Below are 10,672 nucleotides of genomic sequence, written 5' to 3'. Positions count from 1 at the left end.
GGCCGCCCCCCGCGCTGGTCAGCTGGTCAGGGGCATCTACGGTGGTGACAGGCCGTGCTGGACCCGCGACACTCACAACACTCTGCACCCGTGGCCTTGAGGGCACAGACCGCGCCACGCGGGCCTGTGCGGTCCCAGGGTCTGCTGGGACCAGGCCCCCCGCGCAGAGACCTGGAGCCCCGAGCCAAGGACAGACCGGGTCCAAGTACCTCTGGGAGCTTTGGCTCCGTTCCAGAAACCAGGAAGCCCCTGGCTCCTCACTCCTGCCCTCCGGCCCCGTCCCGGCACCTCACGGGCCTCCCCTCCCCTCCCTGCTGGGTGACCCTCGGGAGCAGACTCAGGTGGACACCCGGGACCTCAGCCAGGGCACCTCCAATGTCCCCCCGGGGGCAGAGCCCAAGCCGGCCCCGCCCGGGGCAGGAGACGGGGGAGGCCGTGACTTTGGTATGCTCCCTCTTTTTCCAGAGGAGAGGGGGTGTGCCAGGGAGTCACCATCACCGTCCACCCGACCGGGCTCCAAGGCCAGTTCCACGGCTCCTGTGAGTGGCCCAGCCCCCCGGCCGGGTGTTGTGCTGGGCGCGGGTAGGGCAGGGGGAGCCCGGTGCCTGCGCTGCCCCGGGGGTGGGCCTGGGGGGAGGCGGGAGGGGTCCCCTGTCACCAGCCCGGGGTCTCCCACAGTGGAGGGTGGTGTTAGCCTGCACGCCCGCTTCGTCAGCACCGACTACAGCCACCTCATTCTTTACGTCCGCCTGGAGGACGCCGGCGAGGTCACCAGCCTGTGGGCACTGCTGGGTAGGTGCTGGCCCTCCCCGGCCCCGGGGTGTCCGTGGGCCCTGTGCTTACTGCCCCGCTGCTCCTGGGCCGCTCAGGGCTGCACCCCAGCGGGCGTTTCCTCCCCGGTGCCCCTCAGATGGGGCATCCCTGCCCGCACCCCCTCACTCCCTCAGGAATTCATTCAGCTGATCTCCTGCCTGCTGCGTGTGTGGTCTGGGAGGGGGGACGCCCGTCAGAGCAGCGGGTCCTGGGTGGGGGACGCCCGTCAGCAGAAACCCTCCCTGGCTTCTCCGGGCCGATAGCCTAAGAGCCTAAAAGCACTGATCACATCAGCCTCCAGAAAAACGAAGTACCACGCGGAGAAGACAGGGTCACGGGGAGGGTGCGGAGGGTGGGCTTCGCCAGGCGGTGGGGCGGGGGCACACGTTGTCCCGGAGACCAGACGCAGGAGACGGGCTGTCCCAGGGATGGGGCCCCACCAGAGCCCAGGGGGAGGGAGGTCAGCCAGGAGGGGGTGCACTTGGCAGGCTGCAGGGCGAAGGGAGGACCCCCCGGGGGCTCACCTGAGGGGGCGGGGCTGTGCCTACGCTGCCCAGGGTGGACCTGCTTTCAGAGGTGGGAGGGCGCCCACGGCTGAGGCCCCAGCAACCAGCCAGACAGCGGGAGGAGGGGGCGCCCCGAGAAGCGACGGGGTGTCGGGGCTCTGGGGGGCCCCCTCCACGGTCCCTGTGATTCCAGCCAGGAAAAAGCTCGGGGACCCCGCGTGGCTGCGGAAATACCGCGAGTACGTCAGGAGGTTCCAGCTGCACGAAGCCCCCGTCTTCAATCTCGACGGTAAGTGCTGTCCTCCGGACGCTTCTCCCCACACCCAGGCCGCGCCGGGGCCTCACCTGCCGGGCCCGGGACGCCCCTGGCAGCGAGGGGCACAAGGCCAGAGCAAAGAAAACACAGCCAGCCTCTCCGGCGACCCCATGTGGGCGGGCCGTGCTGGGCGTCGTCCTGCCTGACGGCACGAAGCCCCTGTAACGTGGTGACCCAGGCACAAAATCCATCTCCGTTCTGTGGGTTCAGATACTGAGGCTCAGGGACAGCAGCGGGGCCGCGGCAGTGGGGACCCGCTGGGAAAGAGGGCAGGGAGCAGAGGAGCACAGCCATGCTGCGGGCCACCAACCCCGGCCGAGGGGCAGCAGGGCCGTGGAGTCTGGGGGCCGAGGCAGGAAGTGGCCGCCGTGGGTGCTGGACCCCGGAAGGCAAGGTGACCCCAGAGAGGGACAGGCTGCCAGCTGCGTTTGCTTGGCTTCTACGTGGACCGACAGAGCCTCGGAATCCCCATCTGTTCTCTTCCCTCCACAGCTCAGTGCCCCCCGGCCGAAGCCTAGGTCAGGGCCACCGAGGCTTCCTGCCCGGCCCCCCTGCCCCCTGCCCTCGCCTCCCGCCCCTCCCCCTGTCTCGCTTGCCCTGGGGCCTCCCGAATCCCTGTGCTCCTGGGGCAGCGCCTCCAGCCTGGGCCTGGCCCCCACCTTGACCCCTTCCTAGCCCCTCCGAGCAGGGCTCGGGCGTGAGAACCCTCAGGGTGGCCAGGAGGGGACAGGCGGCACCCGGGGTCTAGACCACAGCGAGCACAGCACTGCAGCCTGGCGGATGGGGCCACGCATGGCGTCCTTGAGGGACATGACCCTGCGAGGGGCAGGGCTGCACCCCCTTGACCTGCTTCCGCCCCCCGGGGCCTGCTGGGATGACTCCAGAGAGGTGCTGTGGGCTCCGTGACCCGATGCAACGCGTCCCCGCCCAGGTCAGAGGGCGTGAGTGAGCACGGCACCAGCCCACACCCCCAGAGGAGCCAGGTCAATGCCAGCACCAGCTCCTGAAAGTCAAGGGCGCTACGAGGGCAGTGGCTGGACCCGCCTCTGCCCAGGTGAGCCAGGCGCCGCCCACTGCAGGGCAGGTTCTCAGGAAACTGGGTCGGGGCCTCCATACTTCGCGTCTGGAAATGCCAGAGACGGGCATGACTGGCTCCCGCCCCGATACGCCCTGGGCAGAGACGGGGCCTCCTGGAAGCCCTCACCTCTCAGCAAGGCCAAAGCCATGAGGCCGGCACGAGGGCCAGCCACCTGTGCCGATCGCTAGCTGCGGCTCCTTCAGCCGCGGGAGGCGAACAGGTGTGCAGACACGACGCTTCCCTGCGGGCCAGAAAACCTAACTCGAGAAACAGAATGGACACGGTGTACTGACGGGGTAATGCTCATTCGGTGAGAAATCTCCAGAATGCATGGGGAGAAAAGGTTTTTTAAATCCTTACTCTGGGACACTGAAAAATGACTTGAATAAATGGATATGGGATATTCCTGCATAGTCTTCACCATCACAAATGTTTAATAATCCTCAAATTAACCCGCCCATCTGAGCCACTGAGTCAACGTTCGGCTGGGATCTTGACACCAAACTGCAAACCGGAATCTAAAAGGAACAGAAGTTTTGAAATGTTTTAGAGAAAAGTCATGCAAATACCATGTTGTTGTAACGCACACAAATGTGCGACGATTACAATTGTGGGGAGCTGGCTCAGGGACAGGCAGGAAGGTCAAGAAATGAACCCTAGCAAGTATAACAACTCGATGCGGTGTACAAACAGCTGTCTTATAGGGCATTCTTTATTCGATGAATAGTGTGTGTGTGTGGGGGGGGGGGGGGAATGGCCAGATATTTAGAGGAAAAAAGTAACTTTCGGTATCTAACTCCTTGCTTTATCTCAAATTAATTGTTTTTTAAAAAATATTTTTATTTGGGGCGCCTGGGTGGCTTAGTCGGTTAAGCGTCCGACTTTCGCTTAGGTCATGATCTCGCGGTTCTTGGGTTCGAGCCCCGCGTCGGGCTCTGTGCTGCCTGCCAGCTCGGAGCCTGGAGCCTGTTTCAGTCTGTGACTCTCTCTCTCTCTGACCCTCCCTTGCTCACGCTGTCTCTCTCTCTCCTAGAAATAAATAAAACATTTAATAAATAAATAAATAAATAAATAAATAAATAAAAATAAAAATATTTTTATTTATTTCTAGGAGAGAGAGAGAGACAGCGTGAGCAGGGGAGGGTCAGAGAGAGAGGGAGTCGCAGACTCTCAAATAGGCTCCAGGCTCCGAGCTGGCAGTCAGCACAGAGCCCGACGCGGGGCTCGAACCCACGAACCGCGAGATCATGACCTATGCGAAAGTCGGACGCTTAACCGACTAAGCCACCCAGGCGTCCCTCAAATTAATTCTTGACTAACTCCAAATAAGCAAGAAACCTTGAAAGTTCTACTCTCTGTGTAATGGGATGGGCTCCAACCCCACGGAAGGGATGGGATGGGCTCCGACCCCACGAATATTAAGGGAAAAGATGGTAAATACATTTTCAGTGCATCAAAACCATCCTCGCCAAGATTACGAATAAGCCTGAACTCAACAGCATCGACAATCTCGATAAACGTTCACGTCACAGCTGTGAAGATATGTCCAAGCCCATGACAAGGGCCTGTGTGCGAGCAAAGTGAGCAAACGCACAAGCGGGTCCTTTGTGCGCACACGAATCAGACAGCTGGTCCCTGTGGTGTAAAAGGGGCTCTGACATCATCCGTGATCCCAGAAAAAGAGACGCTATTTTTACTTACCAGATGGGCAAGACCCCATTTTGTCCCCAGCCCCGTCAGCGCCCGCCGCGGCTGGGAGGGACGGCCTGGAGGGCTGCTCGGGCGGACCCCGCTTTCCTGGCCCGTGGACACACTTGTTCTGGGGCCTGAAACTTCCAGACGTGAGTGCGCTCACCTGGCCTCGTCCCGAAGAAGCCACGGCACTCACGGCACCCCCTTCCCAATGCCGTGATTTTGTGGGAGGTGGAAGGTTAGAGCCCTCGGATAAGACCCCGGGCTTCGCCCACCGTCCGGGGAGACGCTTCTGTTCTGTGCGTCAAGCACGGCGCCCCCTCCAGGCCGGGCCGGAGACCCTAATCCTCAGCACTGTGCTCACAGGATGTCTCTTTTCTCCGAGTTTTGTGTGAGAGCCCCTCTGTGAAACCTGGGAGTGGATGTCCCAGAACGTGGCAGCATCCTTTCGTCAAAGAAGCCGGCTGCCTAAATCAGTGGGATCCTCCGCCTGGGTCCTACCCTACAGATGGGATGGGACAGACGTGGCCTTTACGGAAAGCTTCGTGGCGAATGGCATCCGGATGGGGGTGGCGGAACGCGGTCAAAGGGCACGGGGCTTGGCCCCAGGTCGGCCCGGGGACAAGCATGCAGCCTCGTGCCTGCCTTCCCGGCCCCCAGCTTCTACTCCGGGGACTGATGGCCCGTGCCCCTTAGGATTCGGTGTTTTAGCTGCCGTTGGGGGGGTTCACGTACGGCTCGCTCGGGAGGCCGTCACATGGGCCCAGGACACGCATCCCGCACGTCCTGGGGGCTGGAGTCCGAGATCAGGGCGGGGCTGCCACCTCCCGAGGCCGCTCCCCCCCCCCCGACCCCTGTTGTGCAGACGGCCGTCTTCTCCTGTGTCCCCACATGGTCGTCCCTCTGTGTGTGTGTGTCCTGATCTCCTGTCTGGGAAGGTCGCCTGTCCCGGTGGGTCAGGGCCCATCTGGTGGCTTCACTGTAACTTAATCACCTCTGCAAAGACCTCGTCTCCAGGTACTCCCGTGCTGGGTGCTGGGTGCTGAGTGCTGAGTGCCGGGTGTGGGGTCAGGGCCTCCACTTGCTAACTGGGGGACACAATTCAGGCATGGCACTGACCAACCCTCTTTATCGTCCCATAAAGAGAAACTTCGGGCCCTCCAGCCCTCGCAGGGGCTCTGAGCCCTCCCTGCCCTAAACACGCAGTGCCCTCCTCCATGGCGGCGTGCGTCTCCCACGGGAGCTCCCCTCCAGAGCCACCCACACCCACGTCCCCCTCCACGCCCACCTCCCCCTACACCCCCACGCCCCCCTCTACGTCCCACACCGTCCCCCTCCTCACGTTCAGCACTTCTGGCAGGAGAAATGCTGACCGGCTCTGCCACGCTGCTCGGGACTCAGCTGTGTCTGGAACTACTTCCCGTCCCTCGTCGCACCTGGCGGGGTGCCTTTACCACGGCGCTCGCTACCTACCTTTTTTAAATGAATAAATACGCTTACAGCTTTAGCAAATGAACTTGGTATCTCTCTTTGTAATGACAAAAGAAAGCCATGTACTTGGTAGGAAGCTCTAGCCACCCGTGTCCGTCACGCACTGGACAGAGCCTATTCGCGGGGAACAGAGCGACACACACCCAGGACCGAGGCACGGACGCATTCTGTGCGCTGATGAACGCTTTTTCCCCTTTATTTCAACCCTTTGCCCTTTGTGTGTGTATGTCTTTTCTAGACTACAATCTTTCTCCATGAAAAAGATCACCTTAGGGCGCCTGTGTGGCTCAGTCAGTTAAGCGTCTGACTCTGGATTTTGGTTCAGGTCATGAACTTGCGTTTGTGAGTTCGAGCCCCCATCAGGCTGTGTGCTGATGGTGTGGAGCCTGCTTGGGATTCTCTCTCTCCCTCTCTCTCTGCCCCTCCCCAGACTTCTACTTTTTGTCTCTCTCGAAATAAATAAACAGTAAAACAATAAAAAAGTTAAAATTAAGTCATTTTATGCCTCAGAAATGATGCCCGGGCTCTCTACAGTATATGGGGCCCAGCATCACTGTGCGTAAACGTTAAATAGTCGTTTTTATTCTTTCTCTTGCACGGACCTAATGGACAGTTCCGAGCCACAAGGAGAAACAGTCCCCTGGGTGGCGTGCGCGCCAGCCCCCGAAGCCAGGAGAGCGCGGGGACGGCCCTGTGTCCTTGGGAACCTGCCTCCCGGCCGCTAGTAGGAGGAGCAGGTGGGTCAGAAGTGCCTCCGGGAGAGCCACACAGCCTTGACCGACCGGACCTGCGCGGGGGCTGCAGCGCCGCCTCCCAGCTGTATTCTGGAGATAGCAGCTTGGCGGGCTTGTGCGTGAAAAAGTACTTGTTTAGGTGTCTTTCGTAGGTGCTGTGCAGCCCCTTCCTCTCATCGTGAACGACCCCTTTCAGATACTCTTCTATGAGGGTTGAGACCTCCAGGGGCGCGCCGCCGATCACCGAGCCGTCGTAGTAGAAGCCCCCCTGTCCAAAGGGGATGTATGCGGCCGACATGGGCCTCCTCTCGTAAGGGATGTCCTTGTTTTTAAAGTACCACCAGGCATGGAGCTGAGCCACGGACGTGACCAGCGTCTCCACCCCGAAGTCGTTCTGGAAGAGCCTGTTGGCGCTCATGCTGAACAGGAAGTCCACTTCGTCCTCAATATGCCCCAGGATGTGCTCAGCCAGGGTCCGCATGCGTGTGACGTGCGAGTCACCCCAGCTGTCTCCTTGGATGGTGAGGACCTTGAATGTTCGGAGGGGATCTGGCTCCAGGTCCGGCAGCCTGGACAAGGCGTCCACCATGATGTAGAAGACCACCCTGTAGCCGGTCATGAAGTGCTTATTCGCCGATCGAATGAACGGCTCCAGGTACCGATCCGCAGTCCTGCAAAACACACACACGCAGAGAAAGACGCTCCCCAAACGCTTGCGAGAGAGGAATGCGCGTCGCCAGATGTGTCGTCTAACTTAGGAGTCACCAATGCTACGGGACCCCCGACAGGTGACGGTAGACAGGCCCGTTTACAGTGTCAACAGCACCGGTCAGTGAGGACAGAGTGAACCACAGGGTCTGAGAAAAGCCCTTAAAGTTTTGGAAGGATCGTTGGGAAGAAAGAAGACGTGGGCTCAGTGGTATCTGTAAAACGACGTCCAAGTGGCCTTAACGACCCAGCCGAGGAAGGCGTTCTTGTTCCCACTCAGGACAGCCGCATGGGGTAGTGATGGGGGGCTCCGGGCAGCCTTTTGGAGGTAGAAGGTCCCTGGGTGCTCATTCAGATTTTTTCCGGAATAAAACAGGGCAAACCTAGTGGCCCCTACCTGCCAGTGGCGAGGACGGCCAGGCCTATGGTGAGGTTCTGTCTCCTTTAGAACCTCCCCAGGACCTGTCTGTGGAAAGTGGCTTCCCATATGACCGGGGCCAGCCAGTCTGTGGTTGTCACAACATCGGGGCGTTTCCTGTTCACAAACAAGAAGCAAGTGACACGGGTGCTGCAGCAGAGGCCGTCCAGGCGACACCAGCTGACGCCTACAGAGCCCTTGCTACGTGCTGGCCACTGTGTGGACGTGGCCGAGGCCGCTCGTTCCATCCCGGCGGTGGCCTAAGCGGTAAGCGCGTCATGGCCCTTGTTCTTCGTGTGCAGAAACAGAGACACGGATTGACTGAGCAGCTGCCTTACCCTCCGAGCTGACACACGTGGGGCAGTTCGAAAGTCCCAGCAATTGCTGCTTTCGTCACCACACCACCTGCCCTTGAGCCCAGGGGCTCCCTTCTCTGAGCTCCGGCTCAGCTGAAATGCAGGCGGCCGGGAGTCAGAACGTTCTCCGATATCACCCGAAGCCGGGGCTGCAGGCACAGTCAGGACCTCCGTCCCTACACCTCCCAAAGGCCTTTGTTTCCCCTCCCGCCTCTTTTTCTCTCCCCCCACTTTTCACTAGAAGATCCAGAAGGCGCTTTCCCTAAACTCTCCCTCTTGCGTTAGGTCCATCAGTGTAATTGGGCAGAAACAAAAAGTCTAAAAAGAAGAGAGAGATTAGATTTGCTTTCAATAGCAACAGGACTTAAAGCCTGCAGCGCTGGCTCAACATGTGAAAATCACTTGATGCACCAACCATAGCAGGAAATTAAAGAACAGTCAGATGCCTGTATTAGTTGACACAGAAAAATACATTATACAAAGTCCAACACCCACTCATGATGAAAATTAAAAAAGAAATTAAAAACTCCCAGAAAAAATAGAAATAGAGAAGAGTTACCTTAACTCAATAAAGAGCACCTACAAAAACCCTCTGGCTAACATCATACTCAATGGTGAATGGCTGAACGTTTTCTTGCTAAAATTGGGAACAAGGCAGGGAAGCTCACTCTCTCCAACTCATAGTCAGCAGAGTATTGTGAATTCCAGCCATTGCAATAAGGTAAGAAAAAGAAATAAAAGCACCAGGCTAGGAAGGAGAGAATGATAATGTCCCCATATGCAGATGATTTGTTTACACATAAAATCCTACAAAATCTACCCAAAAAATCTCCTAGAATAAGGGAATTCAGCACGGTTACAGGACACAAGTTCAGCACACACACAAAATTAATCCGTTTCCACACTAACAAGGAACATGCAGAAACTAAAATTAAAAACACAACGTTATTTACAGTTGCCTCCGAGAAGATGAAATATTTTGATACACCCACCAGAAGTCCCTGCCCATTCCCCTCTTGCCGCAATGCCCGCAACAATGAGTCTACTTTCTGTCCGTGTAGACTTGCTTATCTGGGAATTTCATACAAGTGGGATCATGCCGTGTGTGGTGTCTGGTGCCTGGCTTCCTTCACTCGGCCCGCTCGCAGGGAGGCTCTCTATTGTAGATTCTGGGTATTTAGCTGAATCAGTAGTTCATTTCTTTTGTGGCTAAATAATATTCTATGGTATGGATTTTGCTTATTCATTCATCAGTCGATGGACATTTTAGTTGTTTATGTTTTTCAGAGATTATCAACAGTACTGCTGTGAACATTTCTATGCAAGATTTTCTGTAGACATATTTGTTTAATTCTCTTGGGTGTGCACCTAGAGGTGAAATTTCTCGGTCATGTTGTAATTTCACAGCTAATGCTTTGAAGAACTGACGAAGGTTTCCAAGCAGCTGCGCCGTTGTACATTCCCACCAGTCGTTTGTAAGAGTTCAAAATCCACTGCATTCTCGCCAGCATCTCTGTGGTCTTTCTGAGTCTAGTCATCTTACAGCCTTTACACATCGTAGGGTGAGAAGTGGTAGCTCATCGTGACCTGGGTTTGTGTGTCCCAGATAACTAACAATGTTGAGGATCTTTTCATGGGTTTATTAACCACATATTTGAAGTAGCTGATTTAAGCTTTTGGGCAACAAAAGCAAAAATAAACAGTTGGGACTACATCAAACTAAAAAGCTCTGGCACTAAAAAGGAAACCATCCACAAGATAAAAAGTCAACCTACTGAATGGGAGGGGGTATTTGCAAATGACATGCCTGATAAGGGATTAATGTCCAAAATGGTTTTTAAAACCTATACAACTCAGCACCAAAAAAAAAATCCAGTTGAGAAATAGAGGGGCACCTGAGTGGCTCAGTCGATTGAGCGTCCGCTTCCTGATTTTGGCTCAGATCATGACCCCAGGGTCATGGGATTGAGTCCCACATCAGGTTCCGTGCTGGGCGTGGAGGCTGCTTACGATTCCGTCTGCCTCTCTTTCTGCCCCTCTGGGCCTGTGTCCCACTTGTGCTCTCTCTCTCTGCCCCCCCCCTAAAAAAAAGGGCGGATGAGAGCACCTGACTTGCTCAGTCGGTACAGCATGTGATTCTTGATCTCAGGGTTGTGAGCTGGAGTTGGTGTGGAGTTCACTTAACAATAAAATCTTTAAAAATAATAGTAATAAAATAATTTTAAGAATAGACAGATGACCTGAACAGACAGTGCTCCAAAGGAGACATCCAGGTGGCTGCCAGACGTATGAAAAGATGCTCAACATCACTCACTCATCACGAGGGAAACGCAGACCAAAACTACAATGAGGCGCCACCTCACGCCTGTCAGAATGGCCAGTATCCGACAGACAAGAGATAACACGGGTGGGCGGGGCCGTGGACAAAGGGAGCCCCCCTGCCCGGGCGGTGGGCACGCAAACTGGTGCAGCTGCTGCGGAAAACGGTATGGAGGTTCCTCAAAATTCTTTAATGTTTTTTTTTTTTTTTTTTTTTTTTTTTATTTCTAGGAGAGAGAGA

The 10,672-nt window shown here is 56.6% G+C and overlaps 1 protein-coding gene across 1 annotated transcript in view; it reads right to left on the bottom strand.

Annotated features, from left to right (window-relative positions):
* Positions 1-6,638: 6,638 nt before the first annotated feature.
* GLT6D1 (glycosyltransferase 6 domain containing 1) overlaps positions 6,639-10,672 on the bottom strand; it is a 9,032-nt gene continuing 4,998 nt past the window's right edge. Inside the window, 3 exon segments of the mRNA XM_039219621.1 lie at positions 6,639-6,688; positions 6,691-7,301; positions 7,736-7,873. Coding sequence (XP_039075552.1) covers positions 6,639-6,688; positions 6,691-7,301; positions 7,736-7,873 — 799 coding nt within the window.

This window comes from Hyaena hyaena, unplaced genomic scaffold (assembly GCF_003009895.1).
Source record: "Hyaena hyaena isolate Hyena2069 unplaced genomic scaffold, ASM300989v1 scaffold_823, whole genome shotgun sequence".
In the NCBI taxonomy this organism is placed as follows: Eukaryota; Metazoa; Chordata; class Mammalia; order Carnivora; family Hyaenidae; genus Hyaena; species Hyaena hyaena.
Note: the sequence above shows the minus strand (reverse complement) of the source record. Positions and strands in the feature narration are given on the sequence as shown.